This window comes from Zophobas morio, unplaced genomic scaffold, assembly GCF_036711695.1.
Source record: "Zophobas morio isolate AGI-343-1 ecotype UQ-CSIRO unplaced genomic scaffold, CSIRO_AGI_Zmor_V1 ptg000038l, whole genome shotgun sequence".
NCBI classification, from domain to species: Eukaryota; Metazoa; Arthropoda; class Insecta; order Coleoptera; family Tenebrionidae; genus Zophobas; species Zophobas morio.
Genome location: NW_026972143.1, coordinates 4,077,738 through 4,104,057, shown reverse-complemented (window position 1 = coordinate 4,104,057; position 26,320 = coordinate 4,077,738). Strand labels below are relative to the sequence as shown.

The window sequence follows — 26,320 nt, the reverse complement described above, 5'->3', positions numbered from 1 at the left end:
GACCTTAAATTGAATGATTTATCTATATAGATATTATTAATGCTTACGTAAGTGCTCTTTATTTGCTTTTACTAAGTACTTCCAAACGCTTATTAATACTATACGCCTTCTCCAGGTCCATAAAGAGTTATAAAAAAAATGAAAATGCTTAAAATTTGGTGCAAAGTAACAACGTGGATGATCTAACTAAAATTATACTTATTTTGTTGTATGTCAGGTACAGTAAAACCTGTCTATGCCGGAATCGCGCGGGTCCAGAATTTTGATCCGTCTTAAACAGGGTTCCGGCTTTTACAGGAAACCCGCCTATGACGGAAAGTAAACCTCTATAAAACGGAAAACAATTTTTATTAAATTGAATACATAGGTACATATAAAAGAATTATTTGAAACAGTCGTTTATTATTCTTTGCTTCTTCGGTCATTGAGATATAGGTATTTTCAATACTTACTTATTCTCAACTGCAAAAGGTTGGCTACACGCTCACCACTTTGCCATTCTTCTCTAATTTATTTTATGTTTTATAATAGCTTTTTAGCAACCGAACTTGTTTCAAAGTTCTTTAAGACTCAAATTTTGCGGCTCGTGTACATTAATTAAATCCATTTTGCTGTTGTTGTTGGTCTTGTTTTGGGCCATTACGAACACACATACAACCACGAGACACACTAATCAAATAAGAATTGAAAACAGTGACTTTGTGTTGACAAAAAATGCACCTGCAGGTCTACGAATTGAATTACATGTTTTTCGCAGAAATCATCAATTTTGTTCTCGCTTCCGTTTTACACAGAGTTGGGTGCATGTATTTTGACACGTTGGGACTTACAAACATTTTCCGTTTCCGCGTTATGCAGTTTCCGGCTTATACGGACCAAAATACATTAAATTGGGTATTTGAAAAAACGGGACTGCGGGAAATTTCCGCGATGAGCAGTTTTCCGTCTTCTACAGAGTCCGGCATAGACAGGTTTCACTGTAGTTTTTCACATACTACCTTGGTAAATTTAGAACGAAAGATGCGTAAAAATATCACCCCCCGACAAGCTACAATTCACTCCATTTCCATTATTTTGCTATAAAAATCTGTATCATCACCGTCATTTTCAAATTCAGATTCTGAATCAGATTCACCTAGCGAAATAATGAAAGGAGATATAGATTTGTACGAAAGAATTTCCATATTTTTTTCCCAATCTGCCAAAATAAGTTTTTCACAATGTTTACAAAAATTTTGCCACATGCTTGGACTACATTTAGAAAGCGCCTCAATCCATAAATTTTCCACTCTATTTTTTAATGAAGGTTGAGAATGTATATGTTTGTTGTAATAGTTTTTACAAAATCCCCATGCCATTTCAATTGGATTATATTGACAATGGTACGGAGGTAATATAAGAACTTCATGGCCACTTTGTCTTAATGTCTCGTCTACCAAATATCTTTTTTTCTATTGCTTCTGAAGGGTTTATTTAATTAAATCCCACAACTGTTTCTTCGAAATTTTTTTGTCAAATTCAACACTATGTTTAAAGAGCCATTCCTGCATTTCACATTTTTTACTAAAAAAAGTGGGTGGTTTATCCAACTGCACCAAATGATACGATGCATTGTCTAAAACCACCACACATTTTTTATTCAACTTTGCCAAAGCAGGAACGAGCTGATTAACCACCCAATTTTGAAAAATTGTCCCGTCCATCGTTTGATGATAGTCTCTATCGTTATTTTTTTAATTTAAAAAATTGTTACAACCATCCAAGAACCCCGTTGAACAACCCGCGTGGAGAATAGTAAACCTTGATCCTTCACTTTTAATTTTGGTGGGATTGCTTTTTATATCAGTATCGTGCACCCAGCGACGAATGGACGAACCATTTTGATAGATCCACGTTTCATCCAAATACACGAAAGTCAAATTTTCACAAGAATTTAGAAACTCCAAATATGTTCCCAAAAAAGTAATTTTGGCTGCAACGACGTGTTTTTGTTCACATAGAATTTTGCGACCATTTACTTCCCTGTATTTATAACCCACTGACTTAAGAATTTTGTATAAAGTGGTTCGCCTCCCTTTAAATTCCAACTGTCCCCTAGAATATGCCAAAAGAGTGAAATATTCGTTTTTTTCATTAAGTTGCAAAATTTGTCGTTGCAGGTCTTTCCGAAACATATAATTTGTAAATAAATCCGTTGGTTTTCGCTTGTCAGAGAGTGATGTTTTTAAATTTTGGTCCCCTGTTGATAAAATTTTCGCCACAGTTGATGTTCCCACCTATGAGAAAAATATTTAACAGCGTATTTTTACATTACAGAAAATATGTTCGAGACCCTCATAGTTACTTCTTCGAAAGAAAGATATACGGCCTGTCTTTTCGAAACTGCAAAAAACATCTTTTTATTGCAATTTTTTGTTGCAGTAAAACTATTTTAGGCATTTTCTTTTTAAATAATGTCGCAATGATCTGTGAATCTGTCACAATGACAAATTATCTATGCTGACAAAATTAAAACATTTGTTTGATTAAAAAATTGCGTCTAATAATTCTGAGATCTAATAAATGAAGTAGAAAAGTGGCAATCCAGCTCAAGGCAAATATCAATCAGACTACTGACACACATAAAAACTAAATCATCAAATCAGTTTATCCAACTTAAATATGTACAGTCGCGGACAGTGAATTTCGTCCACACAATTCACGCGAATTCACAAAAATTCACTGTCCACGACAATTGATTTGTTCTTCCATGGCGATTTCATTAGGATCGTAATCTGTCGAAGCCCTCCAAATAATTCACTGACAGCACTTTCCAATCTTGTTAAGGTATCTCTGTCTTTTACAATACCAATTATTGGCAATCTTCTTGAATTTTTGAAATTGAACTACAACTATAAACGGAAAACTTGTTTTTCTTCATCAACAATAGGTTCGATTCCCTGGAAATGGCTTTCAAATAAAAAGGCTGGATCGACGTCCATGTCGTCAATTTGCCTTCTAAAATCTCCAATTGAGCATAATAATCTATATATTATAAGAAAAAAAAGACAAAATATAAGCCCCGCCCACCCGCCCTACTTCTATTCTGATGACTTTTTTATTTATCGTGAACCGAGGGTGTAAAATCCTTATTTTTCTACGAGAAATTACCATGTAAAATATGGTCTTAAATAATAGTGTTATACAAAGAAAACTAAATGTATGAATTAAAAAGAAAACCAAAAGAGAAGCCCCACCCATCCGTCTTGATCTCAATCATGATGAATTTTTCATTCGTTGTCAGACCGAGAAGCGGAGCGTAATTGCAAAATCGATATTCCCCTACACAAATTTACTATTTTAAACATGTTTTATCTTTCTTGTTGTGAAAAGAAAACTAGGAGGTGGTGCACGCTTATGGTGTTTTTGAAAACTTGACACAACAAGCAGAGACAGTTTATCCTCAACAAGAACCAGTTACTTACGCATATCTCTTGCCCTCTTTATCTTACTAAAATTCAACAATAAATAAATGAAACAAAATACCCCAACACGTACCCATTTTAAACACATGATGCACCGCCACTGCCTTACCACACCACGCCTCTTAGAAGTGTCACTTGTCACTGTGACAGTTAACCTCAAAATGGCATCGCATCACTCCCACCTACAAGGGGGCCGCGTCGACATCTCCCTCATACAAACCACAGCCCGAAACAACCTCATCAGTCTGCTGGAGAAATGTTCGGGCCCCAAAGCCATAGTTTGGGACAACTCCCTCGCGGGCCCTGTCGGACTCATCGCCCAATACGCAGTCCTGCGGGAGCATTCAGTCACCAAAATGTTCCCTTTGCGGCCAAAGTCGCTCCCCGAAGCCGACGTTGCTCACGTTATATTCATAACGCGCCCCAAATTACACCTAATGGACTACGTCGGCCAGAATGTGCATGCCGACAGCAGAGCCAAAACCAAGAAACAGTATCACGTATTCTTCGTACCCAAGAAGAGTCTTTTGTGCATGGAGAGGCTAAAACACATTGGGGTCTTCGGGAGCATTAATCTCGTGGAGGAATTTCGGTGCGAGTTGTTCCCTTTCGATGCCGATGTGGTGTCGATGGAAATTTCGGACGTCTTCAGGGAGTACACGCTCGAGAATGACCCCACGTATTTATACCAAACCGCGCAAGCGATAATTTTTTTGCAAAAGTTGTACGGGCCTATTCCGAAAGTCTGGGGTAAGGGGGCTGCCGCACGACAGGTGTGGGACCTCGTCACACGTCTCCAGCGCGAAAAGAACAACAACGTGACCACCAGACCTAACCAAACTTCCACCATAGATCAGATTCTCTTGATAGATCGGACTGTGGATCTCATCACGCCTTTGGCCACCCAGTTGACGTACGAAGGCCTGATTGACGAAATTTTCGGCATCAACAACTCGACGGCGCACTTCCCCATCGACAATTTCCTGAGTAGCGAAGAACGCACGTCTGAGTCGTTGTCGGAAGATAAAAAACAAATTATTTTGAATTCGGCCGATAAGTTATTTGCTGACATCAGAGACAAGAATTTTAATGCAGTGGGCGCTTTTTTGTCCAAACAAGCCAAAACTATAAGTACTCAGTTGGACAATACACAGGAAAGGTCAGTGCAAGAAATGAAGTTGTACGTGCAAAAACTGCCACAGATTTTGGTAAAAAAGAAAGCTCTGTCACATCATACAGCCATCGCGGAGTGTATTAAAGAAGTGACTGACAGTTACGATTTTTTGGACACTTTACAGACTGAACAGGAATTTTTAAATTGTATTGAAGTTGATAAGGCGAGTCCGTACATTGAGGATTTGATAGCTCATGCAAAGCCGTTAGTGAAGGTCTTGAGGCTCATTTGTTTGCAGTGTATCACCAGCTCGGGGCTCAAGCCTAAAGTGCTGGAGCACTACAAGAAGGAGTTAGTGCAGGTATGTATTTTGGCAAAGTTGGTATCTGACAAGTGATTTTTTGATATTTGTTTAATTCTAGTCGCCTTTGATCAATTGACAGGTGTCACTTGTCACAAACGTCATTTACACCAACTTGATTTTTTTTCAGGTCTATGGTATCCAAGCTCTTCTGGCTATAACTAAACTGGAAAAAGTGGGGCTGCTTAAAATCCAGTCTGGCACTCGCCAATATACAGTTTTACGCAAAGCGCTTCGCCTCACCATGGAAGACACCTCTGAAATTAACCCAACTGACATCAGCTACGTTCACAGTGTTTACGCCCCCCTGAGTGTACGTTTAGCGGAACAAGTGACCAAAAATGGGGGCTGGAAGCAGCTGCAAGACGTTTTGGGGCTGCTGCCGGGTCCTACGTTGGACGAGTCTCCTGCAATTCCCAACAGTTTGGCTCAAAACAACTCAGACGCCCCACAAGTTGTTCTAGTTTTCTTCATAGGGGGCTGCACTTTCGCAGAGATTTCAGCGCTCAGGTTCTTGTCACAACAAGAGGACTCAAATGTGGAGTTTGTCATTGCTACCACTAAACTCATAAATGGGACAAGTTTTCTCGAATCCATTATAGAGCTGTGATAATATGTATGTATTTGCTTAAGTATAAAAATATCTTAATTCATGTATCTGTCAATATAGTGTATAGTTTCAAAAGCTACTTCTACCATAATTAATACTATGATCATCCACTCTAAGCGAATGTGGTGTTTGTCACTTAAATGCGTTGATAAAAGCTCGATGAGTTCCACACAGTGGTTGATTTTTTCGTTCATAACCTACAAAAGTGCATCATTACTCATTACTAACACCGTAATCAAATTAATTCACCCTTGTTCTCTTTGCTATTGCAAAATAATTGCACACTTGTATATACAGAGACTCTAGTTGTTCATTCTCCCAATAAAAATCAGGCGTGTCGAGCAAATCCGAGCCCAGATTAATCAAGTGCCTCAGCGCAAACAACTCGCCGTGTTTCCTCAAAACCTCCTCCCTCGTCATTCTTATTTTATTCCCTTTTTTCAAATCCTCTGTCACGAATTCAATCGTATCAATATACTTCTCAAGCGACGCCTCCCATATCGCCAGTTTGACCGACAACGACATCCCATTCGAGAACGTGTACTTATCCAAAGTCATCTCGCCCCCATCCCCCGTCGCAACCAACAAATCCCCATCCTTAGCCAAACCGCTCGGCAAATTCTCCAACTGATGCATATAATTCATCTTCTCACTCTCCTCTTGCACCATACTCTCCGAATAACTATCAAACTCATACTTCCGCAAAAAATTCAACACGTTACTGCTCTCCAGCTCCGTCACGTTCCACAACACCACACTCCCCTCCCGGAAGAAAAAAATCTCCCGGGGCTCTTCATCCACCTGGATTTTGGCAACAGCGTGCACCACATCTGAAGTATTTTTAATAACTTTAGGTTCATACAAATCGTTTTCTTTGAGTCCTTTTATTAACCTTTCGAGATCGTATTCTTCGGCGGTGGCGAACGCCACGACGTCGTAGAGTCCAGGGGGGCGCACCAGCTCGTCGTCGAGGATCTTCTTCTTCCGAATGAGCCGCTTTTTCAAATGGAGCGCGGAAATATTGTCTTGAATGGCGTGTGAATTGGTGGAAAAGGGGGTGAAAGTGAGGTTAGGTTTGAGTGACACACGCACGATTTTAGAAACGAGGGGGGTGGTGAAGGCGGCGTGGTGGCACCCGCGGAGGGTGTTTACGGGTGTTAGTTTGCACGAGTGTAACAAACGAACACCGATTAGTGCGAAAAAAGTTGTCATTTTCGAAAAGTGGGGTTATGTTGGAACAGTGTTGCCACTAAAACACTGAAAACACTAGGTAGCAGCGGCAGAAAGTGAGGTTAGTTCGGGGAGATGAGGCTCTTTCAGGCGCTTTGTAGGCGCTCTAGGATGCCCAATGGGGACATTTGGCGCGGCAAAAACCGCCTGGGTATACCGGTGACCATTCGCGACGTGCAGAAGCTGCGAAACGACTTGGAAATCGAAGAAAAGAATATGTTTCTATTGAGGCATTCATACTTAACCCCTGTATGTTTTTCGTGGTGTTTTAAGTGATATTTGAAGTTTTTCTTGTAGGAACAGTCATCTGGACACGGTCGCGCCCTTGGAAAGAACGAAGCGAACTACATAAAGACAATAGTTGCGAAAAAAAAGGACTTCAAGGAAAATATTACTATTGAGGAGGTTTTGGGGCACTTAAGGCACAAAGAAGCGTGGGACTAGTGTGGTAACACAATTCTATTGTGATAGATAAAGTAATTATAAAAATAATTGTAAATGCATATCTACAGTTAATACCAAAAATAAAATACTATGAGGCTTTAACTTAATCACAGTCGGTTTGTTCGCTATGATGCAGTTTTTTGGTCCACTGAAACTTGTCGTCGTTTTCGACGTCCTTGCGATACAATTTCTGCCCTTGTGCTAATATCTCTGCGAATTGCGAGACTACGGGGTCCCATGCTACGGAACTAGCAGCAACTACTTCGTCTCCATCTAGGTAAAACGCGACGAATTTCAGCTGTTCCACGTTCCCAATATAAATAATATCAGTGTATTTGCCATGTCCGGCATAGCGTAAACTCTTTGAGAATAATTTAGTCCAGAAGTACGGGACGGCTTGTAATTGTTTCGTCTTTCCGAGCATATTCAAAGCGGCGATTTTACCGTGGTAGTGGGCGAGGGGGTAGTGCCCGATCGCCGCCTTTTGGTTATTGTGGGACCACACCGGGGCATACGCGATGTCGCCCCCCACATAAACGCTTTGATTGTTGCTTTGTAAAAATTCGTTAACTTCAACTGTCCCATCTGAGCGCAAATCCACCCCCGACCCTTTGAGAAAATCGGTCAAACAACTGCTCCCCACTCCCATCGCTACCATATCCGCGTCCAGAACCGTCCCATCCACCAGCTCGACTTTCCCCACCTTCCCGGTCCCGTCGTCGATGATCCTCGCAAACCCGGAATTGGTGATAAAGCGAGCCCCCTTGTCCTCGAAGAACTTTTTAAAAGCGGCCCCAATGCGCTCCCCCGCTAGCGGCTTAAAAGGCACGTTCCCCCTCATCACTATCGTGACATCAGTCACGTCCTTATCCAGACAGTACGCCGCCGCCTCCAGCGCTATGAAACTGGCCCCCAGCACCACGACCTTGAGGTCGTTCCGCAAGATGGCGTGCGTGTTGCGCCCGTCCTCGAAATTCCTGTAAACGAACACGTTTTGCAAATTCGCCCCCGGGATGTCGGGTCTGTTGGCGCTCATGCCCGTGGCGACGTACAGCCTGTCGTACGACAACGATTTTCCGTTGCTTAGCGCGACGGTTTTATCGGTGGCGTTGACGGATGTCGCTTCGACGCCCTTGAGGACGTCGATGCCGTGCTCTTGGTAGAATTTGTCGGTGCGAAATTGGGTTTTTTCGATTTCGGAGTGCATGGCTTTGTTTACTAGGACGCGGTCGTAGGGGAGGTGGGGTTCTTTGCAGACGAGGGTTATCTGGCCGGAGAAGCCTTCCTGGCGGAGGGTTTCCACGCAGACGGCTCCGGAGGGGCCGCCGCCGATGACGACTATGTTTTGGGCCTCTCGGACGTCTTTTTTGGTCATGGGTTTGACGCGTTTGTTGGTTTGGAGCTCGGAGCGGCGGGCGCGGACTTTGACTTCGTCGTTTTCGACGGTCACTTGGTAGCAGGGGAGCGAGTCCAGACCTGGAAAAAATGACGTTTAGAGTGTACCACTGTCCTTAATTTGACGTAAATCAAATCAATGTCGACATAACCTTTAATTAATCACTTTTTGTCGTTGACAGGTGACAGATAATTGGTGTCACAGCCAACTCTAATATTTTATTTTATCTAGTATTTCGGAGGCAGCGGATACAGGCTATAATTTGTGGTTTTGCGTCCAAAGCGGTCAACGCTTCAAAGCTTTAAAATGTTTACGTGTTATATGCTTGTAAAGTACCGGTTTGAAAAACAGAAAAAAGTCAATGCCGTTTCGTTGATTAGCATCTTTGCATATGTTAAATTTATCCCGTGAGATATCGCAAGTCACAAAAAATCTAAACACAATTCAATCGGAACTAAATCTGGGACAACCGGTGTTGCAATTATTTTATGAGTAATCATTCAATTATTATCGCACCCGAGGCTTATCTCGCATTCCACGTTTTACTTCGAAAATTGTTGTGGATATATTGAGTAATTTTATTTTCAACGATTTATTTCTTCGAAACAAATTATTACGCAATGATGAACTACTTAGTTTGGTGTATTACCAGAATTTCCAATAAATAGTAAAATTCCACCAATTCAAGAAAGCATGAAATTATGTTTAGGTACATATTTGTTCAAATGATCCTGTCACAAAATTTTCCCTAGCTTAGAATTCATTTAAACCATACAAAAATCTCGCGGTTCCGCCTCCCCATCCACACCAACAAATTAATGACGTCATCTCAATATTTACTTCAGTAAATCCTATTTAAATTCATGACATAATATCCTTGTGAATTTAAAATTGTACAAGAAAATTTGAAAATTTATCTTAGATAGTACAAAATCGTTTGCTCTGAAATTTTGTGAATCCTTTTGAGCTACCGTAAATACAGTGAGTCGTTAATTAAAATTTATCTGTATAAATGCCATTCAAAATGTATAAAATAATTCGATTTTGCAGTTTCAAAGATTCGATTTATTCGGCAAAATTTTGAGAGGACGTTATGAACTTTTTAGCAGGAGGAAGAAAAACGAAAAAGACTACAAAAGGCATCAAAATGAGCGACAAAAAAGGGCTACAAAGCGACAAAAACTAAGAATAAAATGAAAAAACACCAAAAGAACAAAAAACCCTTCAAAACGGACAAAAAGGGGGATAAAAAGGGTACGAATAAAAAACGACAAAGATAACGTCATTAAGATCTTGGAGGGAAAAAACAGGTAAATTTTGATTTTGCTTTACTATGCAAAGTTTTGTGATGACGTCACCAATTTTTTAAAAAGGACAAAAGAACCGAAAAAACTACAAAAAGGTGACCAAATTAAGGGACAAAAATCGACGGTAAAAAAGGGGACAAAAAAGACAAAAAATGAACCAAAAAGAGGTGATAAAAATGGGACAAAAAAGGCGAAAAGAAACCCACTCTACAAAAGAATATATAATAGAGGGCGGGTGGGCGGTGCTAGTACTTGTTAAGATAGAACTGATTTTGGTAAATAACATACCTTCTAAGAAAATAAAGGGTGGGTGGGCGGAGCTAGTATTTGCTAAGAAAAGACTGATTGTGGCAAATGACAAGAAAGTGGGACAAAAAAAGAAAAACCAAGGTGAAATGAGAGGCCGGAAAATTTTTCAAAAAAGGCAGCAAAACACCCAAAAAGAGAAGAACGAAAAAAGAGGCAAAAAAATAATAGCAAAAAGGGTGACCAAAAAAAAGACCAAGAGGGACACTAAAAATGTGGGAAAAAGGCGATGAAAAACCTGAAAAAATAAGCGATTAAAAAATGGGAAAAAGCGGAAATGGTCACCAAAAAAAGCAATTGAAAAGGTGACAGAAAAAGACCACTAAAAAAGCAAAACACGCCAAAACGATACAAAAAAAATCCAAAAAAGGCGAGAAAACAAGGGACAAGAGGCGAAAACAGCGACAAAATGGATGAAAAATGGCCAGAAAAGAAAAGCAAAAAACGTGACAAATAGAAAACGAAAAACAGAGACTGTACAAACGTGGGAAAAAGGAACCCGGAAAAAGGGTGATAAAAACCTGAACAAAGGGCGATTAAAAAAAGGAACAAAAAACGAAAGAAAAAGGCCACTGAAAAGCGATAAAAAAGGGCCACCAGAAAAGAGGCCAAAAAAACGTCAAAAACTATGGAAAAATAGGCAACGAGAACATGATAAAAAAAAAATGGCGATAAAAAAAGACAACAAATCAAGGTCGCTAAAAAAAAGCGAAAGACACCAAAAAAAGAGTAAAAAAAAAGTGACAGAATAGATCATCAGAAAACTGATAAAAGAACGGCCGAAAAAAAGTCAAAAACTACAGAAAAAAAAGTGACAGAAAGAACGGAAAAAAAAGGCGAGAAAAGGGCATTAAAAAAAATAAAAACCGTAAAAAATTATGAAAAAACTTGAAACTAACAAAAAAAAGCGAAAAACGGCTAAAAAAATGTAACAAAAAAAATATCAAAAAAAGCGACAAAAAGAGAATAAAAAGGCGAAAAGACGCCAAAAATGCGGAAAAAAAACTCCGAAGACTATTAAAAAAGGGGAACAAAGAAGTGATAGAAAAGGTCACTACAAAAAAGCCAAAAAACGTAAAAAATCATTATGAAAAAGGGAGAAAAAAAAGACGAACATGTTTCAAAAGACGAAAAAACTTAAAAGTAACAAAAAAGGCGAAAAAAACAGCAGAAAAAGGACGAAAAATATCCCAAAAAAAAGATTTAAAAAGGCGACACCAAGAGGTTAAAAAAAAGCGAAAAGACGCCAAAAATGCGAAGGAAAAAGGGGCGAAAAGTAAAAAACTACGGAAAAAAAAGACAAAAAGTGACAGAAAGAGAACAAAAAAAAGCCCAAAAGAAACGCTAAAAATGTGGGAAAAAAAGATTAAAACGGAAAAAAGGCGAGAAAAGGGCACTAGAATAGAATTAAAAACTGTCAAAAATTATGAAAAAATGTGACAAGAACACGAAAAAATGGTGACAAAAAGATCACTAAAAAAGCAAGAAACACCAAATCCTTCCAAAAAAGCCGAAAAACAAGGGATGAAAAAGGCGACAAAAATTAACGAAAATCAGCCAAAAAAGAACATGAAAAAAACGCCAAAAAGACGACAAAAACAAAACAAAAAATGCAGAGAAAAGACATAAATGTGGGAAAAAGGCGATAAAAACCAGGAAAAAAAGGTTATTTAAAAGGGGAACAAAGAAGCGATAGAAAAGGTCACAATAAAAAAGCCAAAAAACGTCAAAAACTATGAAAAAGTGAGAAAAAAAAGATGAACATTTTCAAAGACGAAAAAACTTAAAAGCAACAAAAAAGGCAAAAAACGGCAGAAAAAGGACGAAAAACAGTCAAAAAAAAGATCAAAAAAGGCGACAAAAAGGGGACAAAAAGGCGAAAAGACGCCAAAAATGCGGAAAAAAAGCCGAAAAAAAGTCAAAAACTACGGGGGAAAAAAGTGGCAGAAAGAAAACAAAAAAAAAAAACGAAAAGAAACACTAAAAACCTGGAAAAAGCGATAAAAACGGAAAAAAGGTGACAAGAACACGAAAAAAGGGTGACAAAAAGAACACTAAAAAAGCAAAAAACGCCAAAACAAATCTTCCAAAAAAGCCGAAAAACGGGGAATGAAAAAGGGGGAAAAGGTGGGAAAAATGGACGAAAACAGCAAAAAAAAAATGCGGAAAAATGTGGGGAAAAGGCTATAAAAACTCCGAAGAAAAAAACTATTAAAAAAGGGAAACAAAGAAGCGATAGAAAAGGTCACCAGAAAAAAGCCAAAAAAACGTAAAAAAAAATATTATGGAAAAGGGAAAAAAAACTACGAACATGTTTCAAAAGACGAAAAAACTTAAAAGTAACATAACGATAAAAATGTGGGAAAAAGATCACTAAAAAAGCAAGAAACACCAAAACCTTCCAAAAAAGCCGAAAAACAAGGGATGAAAAAGGCGACAAAAATGGACGAAAATCAGCGAAAAAAGAACATGAAAAAAGCGCCAAAAAGATGACAAAAACAAAACAAAACAAAAATGCAGAAAAAAGACATAAATGTGGGAAAAAGGCGATAAAAACCCGAAAAAAGGCTATTTAAAAGGGGGAACAAAGAAGCGATAGAAAAGGTCACCAGAAAAAAGCCAAAAAACGTCAAAAACTATGAAAAAGGGAGAAAAAAAAGACGAACATGTTTAAAGACGCAAAACAGTCAAAAAAAGTAACAAAAAAAAGATCAAAAAAGGCGACAAAATAGGATACAAAAAAAGCGAAAAGACTCCAAAAATGCGGAGAGAAAAAGGGCCAAAATAGTCAAAAATTAAAGAAAAAAAAGTGGCAGAAATAGAACAAAAAAAAGCGGAAAAGAAACACCAAAAATGTGAAAAAAAGCGGAAAAAAAGCGAGAAAAGGGTACCAAAAAAGAATTAAAAACTGTCAAAAAATGAAAAAAGGTGACAAAAACACGAAAAAAAGGGTGACAAAAAGACCATCAAAAAAATAAGAAACGCCAAAACAAACCTTCCAAATAAGCCGAAAAACAGGGTATGAAAAAGGGGGAAAAAGGCTACAAAAATGGACGAAAATCAGCCAAAAAAACAAGATGAAAAAAGCGCCAAGAAGATGACAAAAACATAACAAAAAAACAATAGAAAAGATCACCAGAAAAAAGCCAAAAAACGTCAAAAACTATGAAAAAGGGAGAAAAAAAAATGTCTAAAAAGACGAAAAAACATAAAAATGACAAAAACGGGGAAACACGACAGAAAAAAGGACGAAAAACGGTCAAAAAATGTAACAAAAAAAAAATCAAAAGAGGCGACAAAAAGAGAATTAAGAAAAGCGAAAAGACGCCAAAAATACAGAGAAAAAAGGGCCGAAAAAGTCAAAAACTACGAAAAAAAAAGTGGCAGAAAGATAACAAAAAAAAAAACCGAAAAGAAACGCCAAAAATGTGGAAAAAGTGACAAAAACGGGAAAATGGCGAGAAAAGAGCGCCAAAAAAGAATTAAAACCTGTCAAAAATTACGAAAAAAGGTGACAAGAACACGAAAAATGGGTGACAAAAAGACCAATATAAAAACAAAAAAAAAACACGCCAAAACCTTCCAGAAAATGCCGATAAAAAGGAGATGAAAAAGCAGGAAAAAAAGGCGACAAAAATGAAAACCTGCCAAAAAAAGGATGAAAAAAGCGCCAAAAAGATGACCAAAAACAGAACAAAAAAAATGCAGAAAAAAGACGTTATAAATTTGGGAAAAAAGCGATGAAAATCCGAAAAAAACGACGAACCTGTTTAAAAAGACGAAAAAACTTAAAAGCAACAAAAAAGGCGAAAAAAAACTCAGAAAGAGAAAAGCTATTAAAAAGAGAATAAAAAAAAAACAGAAAAAGCCGTCAACAAAAAAAAAAGCAAAAAAAAAAGTCAAAATCTACGAAGAAAGTGAAAAACAGCGACGAGGGAAAAAGCCAGTAAAAAAAAAACACCAAAAGAGTAAAATAAACTCTTGCTTTGCAAAATTTTGAGATGCCCACATGGTTGGTGGGGACAGTATTCAACTTTTTTGCCACTTTACTTTCAAAATGTATTCCACAAACTGAACTTCCTTGATTATCCGTCAATTACAAGGGAAGTTGGGTTTAAATGACTTTGGACCAAGTTTTTTATTAAATTTGGTTTATTTATTAGGAAAAAATAAATCTAACACACATTTTTCAGTAAAAATATATTAAGTTTTTTTAGAATGATGTCTCCAATCTTTTAGAAGTAATAAATAAAGAAGAAACCCAAGTCATAATTTCTTTGAATTCAAATGTAAAGACGTGTTTTTTAACCAATCGTTAACGTTTCGACCACACCCTAGAGATTTGCCTTTATTTATTTATTACAGCAGCAATAATCAATGAAAAAATTTAACCCGCCATAAATTTTGCAACACTCAAATACGTCCTAATCTAATCTGTAAACATTTCGACCGATTTGATTCTTACAACCGTGAAAATTTCCTCTGCCATCAATAAAATTTTGACACTCGTTTAAAGCAGATTTTCGATGAAATAAACGACAACAACATTTTAAATAAAAAATTACTACATCGAGGTCATCACCCAACAGTTGCATAGACGCAAACACGCCCAACAACCCACAAACTATCGTTAAAAACACCAACAACCACTACCAAAGAAAACACAAAACATGTTTTCGAGTGTTGTTTGTTTGACGAACAACTGCACTAAAGATAATGCAATCAGCACGCAATTTTCGCGGTTCGAATCGTGCTAATATTTATTTACTTTGCCAAAAATGCATGAAATTAATAAAATATGCGAGGATGCTTCCACTCGAATGTTATCTACGTGACACTCCACTCGACGCTAATCTACAAAAATTAGTTTTATTAAGTACTGGAATTACTCCTGAAAAACGTCCAGATAAACCCAAGGTCGTGGTAAATTCTAAGCTAAAGTTAGAACATCGTACGCAATTTCATTGATCAGAGTCAACCCAAAAACACCGGATCTTCCAAAGTCACAGTTCTGAAATGTGCTCAATCACTATGACCTCATCTATAAGTTATTTATACACGCACCAATAGCAATTCAATACTGTAATAATTATATTCTTTATAATTGCTATTAACGACTACAAAGTGGCGGTTCATGTTGCTGTTAATCTTCAAAAAAAATTCCAGATAGCAAAACAAGGGTATCTTGTCATTTATTTGCTTTGTTACGAATATCTCAAATTAGTACAACAATAAAACATTCGGTGGAACTGTTTTTAGTATTATCTCACTTGTACGAAAAAATGTTCCTATAGTTGCACTAAAATTCTTGACCACTAAATGTGGCTATAATTATGGTGTAAATTAATTACGTAATTTAATTAATTCAATTTATTAGGAAGATTGAACACCTGACGCGCCAAAAACGAAATAATTTCTATTGTTATTATGCATACCTGTAGAATTACTAATGAGATTACATAAAGCAGACGCTCCTTAAATAATTGTTACTACTCAATTTCCGCAAAATTTTATTTTCTTCAAGTAACTAATTAAGGTGTACTAATGGCCGCTAATCAGCCAAAGTGCACCATAAGCATACTTAATCATGCAAATTGTTTTCCTAATGACCTGAGTAATTTGTGGACCTTGAAATCCGCAATGTCACTCAAACATGTAAAATTTTATTCAAACTTAAAACCTCGTAAAAAACTCATTACCTGGAAAATCCTCGATGTCCCCATTGAGTATATTGAAACAAGCCCCATGCCACTGACACCGCACTCGGCCATCTCCCAGGGCTGCGCCTGACAGCGGCGCCCCATAATGCGTGCACTTGTTCCCAATCGCACTCAACTTCCCCTTCTGTCGCACCAGCAGCACCTTCCCTGCATCCCCCAAGTCGAAAGACTTCATTTCATTCTCCTTGATGTCGGAGTCCTTACACACCACTCCCTCGACGTAGTCATCGCTGGGGGCGTCGGTGGCTGAAAACCAACGATAAACTTGTAAATACTTGTAAAAGTGAGTCGCGAAAGCCACCGCACTGTACATGTTGTCCCGACAGTTTGACAAATGGGTCGATCAATACGGCTGTCACCAAACTGGCGGACAAAAAAGGAGCGAAGTGCTAAATAGCACCAAAGACGGTGCTATCTAAAAATAAAACCGCGGAAATCCTTGTTGATAAACAATAATTGATAAGTGAGGTTATGTTTACACCTCACTGTGGTTTGGGGTTTGAGGGTTGGTAATGAAACAGGTGACTGTTTGACACTTACAGCGGGACACTTCGACTTTCGACGTGGAGCACCCCATGATTGGCGGCGGTTTTGGCTTGGTCAGAGCATGAAAGAGGCGCGTATGGTTCGCGTGACTACTTTCTACTAGTTTGTGTAGTTTGTAGAGTGAAAGGAGAAGTCTCATTGTGCTATCTTGTGTGACGCAAGACTAGGCCAAGGTCAGTGTCTGCGGTTGCCAGACCTGCATCACGTCGAGATAGCGACAGGTCCGGCTCGGCGCCAGGGTCAGCATTGAAAATTTTCCCTAACATGGTTACTCCTAAGTTTTATTAACGTTTTGTGTACAACTTTTTACACATTACATACATACTGGAACTAGAAACTAGAATGCATTTTAAAATTAATAGTTTACACGTACACATTTAAAAATGCCAACATGAATTGTTGATTACTGGAACTGTAGCCACGTATTATGTATATTGAAGAAATTATTAAAGAACCAGCAGCAATAAAAAACCTAACTATAATACTACGTTGAAATTAAGTATTTGTCGCGCCTTTTGAGGTCAGGACCGGTCTAAAAACAATCATAATTGACTCGTTCGCTAGGAAAAACCATTTTGACGATGCTACCGGGGCCCCATTTGTCATAGAAAAATGTGTGGGGCGAGCCGGCACTAACTACGACAATTTTTACAAGTCCTAGATATATTGTCAACATGTTCCCAAATTCTAACAATAATGTAACAACTACTCAATAACATTTATACAATATAGTGTAAAGTACGATGCAGAAACTTGTCAAAATGGTTTTTTGTTTTTATCTCGTATTGCAACAAACTTGTTCTCAAGCGGTCACGAAAAAAAAAACTAATAAGGAATGAGTGTTTATTAAGGAAAATAATGAAAATAAATAAAATAAATAGTTCAATTTAGGTTAAAACAATACAAGTCGTAGTCGTCTAGTTTTGCATATTTCATTATTTTCTTTGTAGAACACAACATAACCAACGAACTGCACCGACTCTCTAATAAACCCTTGGTAACTCTCTAATCCTTAAAAAACACCAAATAAATCACATTCATTACCATATTAAATGCATTTAATTCACTTATAGTAGTAATAATAAAAAATAAAACAAAAACCTCAATTTACTAGTTACTAGTAATAAAACCGTGCAGGCGTTTCGGAACAGTTCGCTTTGAATGAAATTGACGGTGTTGCCTGTGACGAAATTTAAATTAAATATTCACTAAATATGCAATTTGTTTAGTCCGTTTCCGCTTTCATGCCTCGCACCTCCCCCTTCTGGCGCAGCTTGTCCAGCTCCTCCTGCGTTCTGTCCTCTATTGCCCTGATATCCTCCATAGTCAACCCATGCCACAAATCCATCCAACAGAACACTTGCCTGCGAAAACTCTGTTAAGCCTCGCGTGCGCGCACACCCCCACTCACCTATGGAAGTTGGTGAACAGCCGCCGCTCCGACTTCTGTATAAAACTCTCTACGCGGCTCTGCAGACCGAACCACTTGAACTCCACGGTCACGAGCTTGTAGCATGTCATGACCGGCTGGACGGTGTTCTTCCAGTTCGGGCCGACCAGCGGCCCCCGACCGGTTTTCTCCGACTTGAATTTGCTCGGATCCTCCTTTTCCTTGTAGTCGCTGGCTGAAATGGGATCGTTGGCTATGTCTATGTGGACAACTTCACGCTGCTTGAGCTTGTCGGCTGGAAGCTCGTGGACCTGGGTGCAGGTGGGGGGGTTATCGCAAGGAAGTTCACTTGTTTGTTTAGAGTTAGCTGTTTGGAGCGATTTACTGGTTTAGGCGCGGCACACTTGTTGGGGATTTTTGGAAGAAATACGCGAAACTCGGGCGGTTGATTTCTATTTGTTCCAAAATCGCCATCAAATGTCGCTTTCGACTTATTCCATGTGACACGCACGACGCACAGCCATATTTACAGCAGAAAATAAAAAACACTACGAAAATTACTTATATACCAAACAGGGTACATCTCAAGGTCGCAATAAGCCAAAATTTAAAGCATGAATTAATTAGACATAGTATGCGACATTGTGACAAACCAAGCACACCATTTTGTTTTTTAGTACAACACCCTTTTTTTAAGTAAACCTGTTGAAACTCCTAAAGCACTGAATTTTTACTAAAAAAAAAAATATCCTACTTTACAAGGTCACAATAATTTCATTAAAAATAAAACAATAATGTAATAGATAAATTGTTTTCTTATCGATAACGTGATTATTGTGGTATGTTGTGTACAAATTTCGACACGTAATATACGCTTCGAAAAACAAAAACGATTAAAGGGACCCGTGAAACATGAAAACTAGAATATACGTTTTCGAAGTTTTTCTTTGTCGCAGGCATTTTTGCAAAGTTCTACTTGACAACAAAAAAATTAAGATCAACAGTTTCAATTAAATGTGAAAATAGTTGGATGCATTCAGTCGTTTCTATTAAATTTCATTTTTTGTGTACACGTGATATAAACAAATACTATTTTGTTGCATGTCAAGTAAGCCTAGCATAATTGAACCACTCACGAAACAAAGCAATAAAACAATGAGTGACCATCAATATTTTTGCTTTATTCATGTAATACCTGACCATCAAGTACTGAACAATACAACCAGTATCATTCATAATTACTAGGATAAAACTTCAACATATGATTCTAAAATACCGCTTCACGTTTTCAAGGAAATTCGGATTATTGCATTTTTTATTTCTCAAAACGGTAAAATTTTCTTGAGATATTCTGTATAAATATTTTTTTTATGGCAATTTTTTGATAAATGGGGTAAATAAAATAAATTGCTTCATTCATTAATTGTATAAGTAATTTTTAAAAACATGAATGCATTGATATATTTTGCATATTTTAGATAGGATTTATTCGGCAAAATTTTGAGAGTGGGTAAACGGATAAATTGTAACTGACGATTTACCTTGGTTTCAAACCATTCGGTTTTACAGTTACAAAATTTTGCATCGTAAAATCTTACACAATTTTGATTTTTTCTTTTTTCTAAAGATCTGGATGTTTAGGGTAAAAACTCAACACGGATTCATAAACCACAAGTGCAGGAATCTTATTTTATAAAATTTAAATAACATTTATATTGTTAATTTAGGAGAATTTTAGAAATTACAAAACTATAATGAATATAACGGCCTTATTAAATCCAAATAAATTAAACACTAATTAGGACAAAATATTTCCAATGAAATGAGACACTAATTTTCTTTTGATTTTTTACTTCCCGATTTTTTTACTTTTTGTTTTCTCGACGTTTCATGACTCATAGAGTAAGAAAAAATAGTTCTCCCGTTATGTCCGTCTGTGTTGATTTTATTAAACAAATAAATAATCTCCGAAACTATTGGACTGATTGTTATCAAGTTTTATCTATATTGTAGGTACGTCTGTAAAACGGTAATAAAACTCTAACCAAAATTTGTCATATCATCCACACCAATAATTTGATGACATCACCTAAAAATTTTTCATAGTACATAATTGCTGTTTAAATTGTATAAAATAACAAACTTAAACTCGTGTTCATGTATCCGCTTGGACTTTTTACTTATAGGAGTTGTAAAAAAAAACAAATTTTATTTTTTGAAAAAGGATTAAATGAAGTGCTTACTTAAAAAAAATCACTGATTTAAATCTTTCTTCTTTTTCAAACTATAAAAATATAATGAATATTACGGCCCTTTTAAATCAAAATAACTTGAACACTAATTACAATAAAATATTTCCAATGAAATGAAACACTAATTTTCGGTTGATTTTTTATTTCCAGACTTTTTTTTGGTTTATGAATTCGCTTGGATTTTTTTTACGTATAGAAGTTATTACAAATAAGATAAATTTCGTAAAAATAAATTTTATTTTTTGAAGAAGAAAGCAAATTTGGCTTGATTTAAGTTATTTTTGTTTTTTTATTTTTGTTTTCACATTACAAAAAAGATTATGAATATTACGGCCTTTTTAAATCAAAATAAATTGAACACTATTCAGAATAAAATATTTCCAATGAAATGAAACACTAATTTTCTTTTAATTTTTTACTTCCCGACTTTTTTACTTTTTGTTTTCTCGACGTTCCATGACTACTAGAGTAAGAAAAAATAGGTCTCCCGTTATGTCCGTCATTGTTGATTTTATTAAACAAATAAATAATATCCAAAACTATGGACTGATTGTTATCACTTTTTATTTATATTTTAGGTACATCTATCAAACGGTAATAAAACTCTAACCAAAATTTATCTTATCATCCACACCAATAATTTGATGACATCACCTAAAAATTTTTCATAGTACATAATTGCTGTTTAAATTGTATAAAATAACAAACTTAAACTTGTGGTTCATGTATCCGCTTGGATTTTTTACTTACAGGAGTTGCAAAAAAAGATTTCGCGAAACAAATTTTATTTTTTGAAGAAAGATTAAATCAAGTGCTTACTTAAAAAAAATCACTGATTTAAATCTTTTTTTTTCAAACTATAAAAATATAATGAATATTACGGCCCTTTTAAATCAAAATAACTTGAACACTAATTACAATAAAATATTTCCAATGAAATGAAACACTAATTTTCGGTTGATTTTTTATTTCCTGACTTTTTTTGGTTTATGAATTCGCTTGAATTTTTTTTACTTATAGAAATTATTACAAATAAGATAAATTTCGTAAAAATATATTTTATTTTTTGAAGAAGGAAGCAAATTTGGCTTGATTTAAGTCATTTTTGTTTTTTTTTATTTTTGTTTTCACATTACAAAAAAGATTATGAATATTACGGCCTTTTTAAATCAAAATAAATTGAACAATATTTAGAATAAAATATTTCCAATGAAATGAAACACTAATTTTCTTTTGATTTTTTACTTCCCGACTTTTTTACTTTTTGTTTTCTCGACGTTTCATGACTACTGGAGTAAGAAAAAATAGGTCTCCCGTTATGTCCGTCATTGTTGATTTTATTAAACAAATAAATACTATCGAAACTATGGACTGATTTTTATCACGTTTTATTTATATTTTAGGTACATCTATCAAACGGTAATAAAACTCTAACCAAAATTTATCTTATCATCAACACCAATAATTTGATGACATCACCTAAAAATTTTTCATAGTACATAATTGCTGTTTAAATTGTATAAAATAACAAACTTAAACTTGTGTTCATGTATCCGCTTGGATTTTTTACTTACAGGACTTGTAAAAAAATTTCGCAAAACAAATTTTATTTCTTGAAGAAAGATTAAATCAAATGCTTACTTAAAAAAATTACTGATTAATTTTTTTTTTTTTCAAACTATAAAAATATAATGAATATTACGGCCCTTTTAAATCAAAATAACTTGAACACTAATTACAATAAAATATTTCCAATGAAATGAAACACTAATTTTCGTTTGATTTTTTACTTCCCGATTTTTTTACTTTGTGTTTTCTCGACGTTTCATGACTCCTACAGTATGAAAAAATAGGTCTTTCGTTATGTCTATCTGGTCTGTGTTGATTTTATTAAACATATAGATAATCTCCGAAATTATTGAACTTATTGTTAAGAAGTTTTATTTATTTTTTAAGTACATTTATCAAACGGTAATAAAACTCTAACCAAAATTTGTCTTATCATCTACACCAACAATTTGATGACATCGCTTAAAAATTTTGCATAGTAATTGCTGTTTAAATTTTATAAAATAACAAACCTAAAGTTGTGGTTTATGAATCCGCTTGAACTTTTTTTACTTATAGGAGTTGTAAAAAAAATAAATTTCGCAAAACAAATTTTATTTTTTGAAGAAGAATTAAATCAAGTGTTTATTTAAAAAAACAAAAATCACTGATTCAAACCATTTTTGTTTTTTTTTTAATTTTCTTTTCAAATTATAACAATATAATGAATATTACGGCCTTTTTAAATCCAAATAAATTAGAATAAAATATTTCCAATGAAATGAAACGCAAATTTTCTTTTGATTTTTTACTTCCCGACTTTTTTTACGGGAATAAGACTGACCAAAATTTGTCTTATCATCCACACCAACAATTTGATGACAACACCTAAAAATTTTGCATAGTAATTGCTGCTTCAATTTTATAAAATAACAAACTTAAACTTGTGGTTTATGAATCCGCCTAGATTTTGTTTTACTTATAGGAAATATCATAAGCAAAATAAATATCGCAAAAATAAATTTTATTTTTTGAAAAGAAAGCAAGATTGGCTTGATTTAAATCGCGATTCAAATCAAGGGGTTATTTAAAAAAACAAAAATCACTGATTTAAATCATTTTTGTTTTTTTTTCTTTTCAAATTATAAAAATATAATAAATATTACGGCCTTTTTAAATCCAAATAAATTGAACTCTAATTAGAATAAAATATTTGCAATGAAATGAAACGCAAATTTTCTTTTGATTTTTTACTTCCCGACTTTTTTTCGGGAATAAAAATGACCAAAATTTGTCTTATCATCCACACCAACAATTTGATGACATCACCTAAAAATTTTGCATAGTAATTGCTGCTTCAATTTTATAAAATAACAAACCTAAACTTGTGGTTTATGAATCCGCGTAGATTTTTTTTTTACTTACAGGAGCTACCATAAATAAAATAAAATTCACAAAAGTAAGTTTTATAGTTTTTTTTTTAAACCAAGTGATTATCTCAAAAATCAAAAATCACTGACTCACATCAATCTTGTTTTTTTAATTTTCTTTTCAAAATACGAAAATGTGATGCATATTACGGCCTTTTTAAGCAATTTAAATAAAAAAATAAAATCAACACTGTGTAAGCTTTTGTTATCTCGACGTTTAATGACTCCTAGAGCATGAAAAAAATAGGTCTCCCGTTTGTCTGTGTGGAATTTATTAAACAGATTATCTCCAAAACTATTGTACTGAATGTTATCAAGTTTTTTGCACAGTAAATGCTATTTAAATTTTATAAAATCTAAACTTGATTTATAAATCCGCCTCGACTTTTTTTTTAAGTTAACAAACTACTATCCTCGACTAATTTTTTATTTTAAGAACAGGTTTAACAAATTATTAATTAAAAAGGTTGTAGTAAATTTTGTGAACATAAATCATTCTATTTCAATAAATGAAAATAAAATCTTGTTATTGGTCAAAACTCTCAGACAGCCGACTTTTTTGCTACTTTTATTAGAGTTTTAATTCAAAATAATTGAAAAAAAAAGATGGTATATTTTTAAAAAGTAATCGGTTCGGTAGTTCAAGTAATAAATTTGCTGCGAAAGTCCAATAAATATAAAACTACACACCGGCCAAAGTATTTTATGCAACAACTTTTTTTAGCTATAATTCGAGCCAAAGGATAATTACTTAAAAATTAACACTAATTATAACTAATTATAGCTAACAAGTGTCCCGCTTGCTGTAAAAAGACGCACACTGGTAACATCCAGTAGAACAACTTGAAACAACAAAAACGATGTCTTAGGTTTTTTTTTAAATAATTTGAAGGTGAACTAAAGTTTTATCAACCTTTGACGACCTTGAATTTAATACCAGAAACTGATTAGATTTTAATTTTCTTTCTCAAGGTGCCGAACCGGTTACTTAGGAAAAGTTTCATATCATTATCAAGATAAGGAACAAAAATATTTAATCTCGCCGAAAATGCAACCCTAAAAAAATATTACAACTTATACCGGATGTCTCAAGAAAATAATTAATGGATATATGTAATCCATAAATCATTTGGAAAAAGCTGACACGATTTCCTCGAATGCCACGAACTCGCCAACATTGAGATCACTGTTTAAAGACGTTGACGTCATCTCAAAAGGTTATTTAGTTCATCGTATTTTAGATGCATATTTTAATTTCCATTTTACTGGTGATTTAATATTGTGTTGATCTAAATAGTCTGTAAATCTAAAATTGTCTGTTACAACTATAGTCGCATCAATGCGATAATGGAATTGTTATGTGAAACATGTAGTATTGAGTCTATAAAAGGAAAAACAAAATGAAGTCTGCATTGCAAAACAAGAACATTAATTAAGAACGTCTGCAATAATTTTGTGACATAAAACGATTGAGAAATAAGTACACAACGCTAATTTGGTGAAACCCGTTTGTATAAAAAAAACAACCTAATTATAATAATCGTTCAGTTATAAATAAATTGCTTATAGGTTTTATTTCACATTACTCTGGAATTTATTGCAGGAATTACTTTTAAACAGGTCTTTAATGATAACAAACCACTTATCAGTAATAAAGTAAAGTTCAGGAGCGCCATCTACAGTGATTCTTTTAAAACAATCCCACCTACACACCCCAACAAAGCATAAACAAAAAATCCAAACAAAACGTATACAACACAAACACAGCATCTCTCACACCTCATAAAACTTACGTTATCTTGTGATCCCGTGTCGCCAATGTGCATACTTTCAATACAAATAACGAAATTCTCTTTCATATATCCAGGATTCTGATGACGTCACAGAAAGCCCAGCACCACACGAAGCCCAAGCATATGATACACAGTAATGTTTTATGAATCGACGAGTACGACCAACCCCCGGAAAAAAATAAAACAACATTAATACTCACATTGTCGCGCTCTCCTACACCGGGTGCATGCAAAGTTTCAATAACAAGACGAAATCTGTCTTTCATGTACGCAGGGTTCTGAAAAATCGGCCAATCGTCAAAATTTAGTACACGTCATGACCTTGAAATCATCGTACCACCGGCAATTTATTGTTTACTTGTAATCAGTCAATTAATGGCAAAAACCTGTAGAGTGTAATTAAGTGAAAACGACACGTTCTACAGGTCTACGAGTGATAAGATACGCAAATCGTGTTTGTGCAAAATTGCTATCAGGAGTGCTGTGGCCGAATTGACAGGTGACAAGTGACAGGCACAGCACTCCTGACTCGAAAGTGATTACCGTTATGACTGTACGGCAGTACGGATAGGCGTTCCAGGCCTCCTCGTGTATCTCTAGACTGCCCTTGGGGGCCAGCAGCCGTATGAAAGCCGGGACTTTGCTCGCCAAGTGGTAGATTTTGTACGTGTACTGGCCCGAGGTGTATTTGCCCCCCAGGAGCGGGTAGTTGTTGAAGGGCTCATTCTTGAGCACTTCGATCCCCTCCCCGCCGCCTGTGTTGTCTTTGGAAGCCTCGGCGACGCTGAACAATTGAGCAACTTGATACTATAAAAAATACAAATTAACCTTCAAAGTAATTGCACCGTCGGTCAACAAATACAGTAATTAAAGCGAAAACGTAAACTCACCTCTTCCACCGTCAGGGGCAAAGTTACTCGGCTAAAATGCAAAAAAAACACCAATTAAAATGACAGATGTCACACTTATTCAAGGCCCTGACATCCCAGATTGACATTTAGGTTATAGGTTGGGATTTTTTCGGGAGATGAAAACCGGTGGAAAAACCGCCCGCCGATCTCTGGGGACGCCACTCGACCGCGGACGCCCCATTTCGCGGCGATTATCACTCCGAGAGCTGAAACCGCCTGTTGGGTTGTTCCACACCGTTTCAAATCGATTTTTTTTTCGGGTCTAAATCGGCGTTTTGTATTGGGATGAAGCGGGATTTTCGTGGTTAATACTCACTATTCTTTAATTAACATCTTGCCGCTGATAATTTGGATAATTTGCACATGTGAATACCAACTTTTCCTTATCGCGAATAATTCTGATTCACTCGACTGCTGTTAATTGGGTTGCATACGGCGCAGGCGCAGTGACGCAATCCGATGACGTCAAGGTGAACATTGGCGTGGGCAGCGCACGGT

At 35.8% G+C, this 26,320-nt stretch overlaps 5 protein-coding genes across 8 annotated transcripts; 2 read left to right on the top strand and 3 right to left on the bottom strand.

Moving 5' to 3' along the window:
- The first annotated feature begins 3,545 nt into the window (after positions 1-3,545).
- Positions 3,546-5,624, top strand: LOC135140190 (vacuolar protein sorting-associated protein 33A-like). The gene is made up of 2 exons (XM_064070627.1): positions 3,546-4,939; positions 5,070-5,624. The coding sequence occupies exons 1-2, from the start codon at positions 3,551-3,553 to the stop codon at positions 5,547-5,549; spliced, it is 1,869 nt and encodes a 622-aa protein (XP_063926697.1). The 5' UTR covers positions 3,546-3,550; the 3' UTR covers positions 5,550-5,624.
- On the bottom strand, positions 5,545-6,768 carry LOC135140194 (required for meiotic nuclear division protein 1 homolog). 2 transcript variants are annotated; one of them, XM_064070633.1, is made up of 3 exons: positions 6,442-6,523; positions 5,799-6,379; positions 5,545-5,746 (listed from the first exon to the last, which is right to left on the bottom strand). In XM_064070633.1, the coding sequence occupies exons 2-3, from the start codon at positions 6,216-6,218 to the stop codon at positions 5,585-5,587; spliced, it is 582 nt and encodes a 193-aa protein (XP_063926703.1). In that variant the 5' UTR covers positions 6,219-6,379; positions 6,442-6,523; the 3' UTR covers positions 5,545-5,584. The 2 variants fall into 2 exon arrangements, with proteins under 2 accessions (XP_063926703.1, XP_063926702.1); XM_064070632.1 differs by having other exon boundaries at positions 5,799-6,768.
- An 86-nt stretch (positions 6,769-6,854) lies between these two features.
- Positions 6,855-7,330, top strand: LOC135140197 (large ribosomal subunit protein mL63). The gene is made up of 2 exons (XM_064070637.1): positions 6,855-7,028; positions 7,077-7,330. The coding sequence occupies exons 1-2, from the start codon at positions 6,855-6,857 to the stop codon at positions 7,221-7,223; spliced, it is 321 nt and encodes a 106-aa protein (XP_063926707.1). The 3' UTR covers positions 7,224-7,330.
- On the bottom strand, positions 7,221-16,666 carry LOC135140192 (apoptosis-inducing factor 3). 2 transcript variants are annotated; one of them, XM_064070629.1, is made up of 3 exons: positions 16,493-16,666; positions 15,932-16,198; positions 7,221-8,699 (listed from the first exon to the last, which is right to left on the bottom strand). In XM_064070629.1, the coding sequence occupies exons 1-3, from the start codon at positions 16,635-16,637 to the stop codon at positions 7,327-7,329; spliced, it is 1,785 nt and encodes a 594-aa protein (XP_063926699.1). In that variant the 5' UTR covers positions 16,638-16,666; the 3' UTR covers positions 7,221-7,326. The 2 variants fall into 2 exon arrangements, with proteins under 2 accessions (XP_063926699.1, XP_063926700.1); XM_064070630.1 differs by lacking the exon at positions 16,493-16,666 and adding an exon at positions 16,259-16,448.
- A 95-nt stretch (positions 16,667-16,761) lies between these two features.
- Positions 16,762-26,269, bottom strand: Vib (vibrator). 2 transcript variants are annotated; one of them, XM_064070635.1, is made up of 6 exons: positions 26,139-26,269; positions 25,802-25,832; positions 25,455-25,718; positions 24,912-24,989; positions 17,910-18,199; positions 16,762-17,862 (listed from the first exon to the last, which is right to left on the bottom strand). In XM_064070635.1, the coding sequence occupies exons 1-6, from the start codon at positions 26,153-26,155 to the stop codon at positions 17,724-17,726; spliced, it is 819 nt and encodes a 272-aa protein (XP_063926705.1). In that variant the 5' UTR covers positions 26,156-26,269; the 3' UTR covers positions 16,762-17,723. The 2 variants fall into 2 exon arrangements, with proteins under 2 accessions (XP_063926705.1, XP_063926704.1); XM_064070634.1 differs by lacking the exon at positions 24,912-24,989 and adding an exon at positions 25,112-25,189 and having other exon boundaries at positions 26,139-26,267.
- Positions 26,270-26,320: the final 51 nt, after the last annotated feature.

Bases quoted from the DNA above. Each gene is read 5' to 3' on its own strand.
- LOC135140192 (XM_064070629.1), bottom strand. From the start codon at position 16,637: ATGAGACTTCTCCTTTCACTCTACAAACTACACAAACTAGTAGAAAGT. The intron at 16,199-16,492 runs GTAAGTGTCAAA...GTTGGTTTTCAG, and splicing joins GAAAGTCGAAGTGTCCCGCT to CCACCGACGCCCCCAGCGAT. The intron at 8,700-15,931 runs GTAATGAGTTTT...CATTTTTTCCAG, and splicing joins GGACATCGAGGATTTTCCAG to GTCTGGACTCGCTCCCCTGC.
- LOC135140194 (XM_064070632.1), bottom strand. From the start codon at position 6,761: ATGACAACTTTTTTCGCACTAATCGGTGTTCGTTTGTTACACTCGTGC. The intron at 5,747-5,798 runs GTGAATTAATTT...GCACTTTTGTAG, and splicing joins CAATAGCAAAGAGAACAAGG to GTTATGAACGAAAAAATCAA.
- Vib (XM_064070635.1), bottom strand. The intron at 24,990-25,454 runs GTAATCACTTTC...TGACGTCATCAG, and splicing joins ACTGCCGTACAGTCATAACG to AATCCTGGATATATGAAAGA. The intron at 17,863-17,909 runs GTGAGTGGGGGT...GAGTTTTCGCAG, and splicing joins CTGTTCACCAACTTCCATAG to GCAAGTGTTCTGTTGGATGG.
- LOC135140190 (XM_064070627.1), top strand. From the start codon at position 3,551: ATGATGCACCGCCACTGCCTTACCACACCACGCCTCTTAGAAGTGTCA. The intron at 4,940-5,069 runs GTATGTATTTTG...ATTTTTTTTCAG, and splicing joins ACAAGAAGGAGTTAGTGCAG to GTCTATGGTATCCAAGCTCT.
- LOC135140197 (XM_064070637.1), top strand. From the start codon at position 6,855: ATGAGGCTCTTTCAGGCGCTTTGTAGGCGCTCTAGGATGCCCAATGGG. The intron at 7,029-7,076 runs GTATGTTTTTCG...TTTTTCTTGTAG, and splicing joins GGCATTCATACTTAACCCCT to GAACAGTCATCTGGACACGG.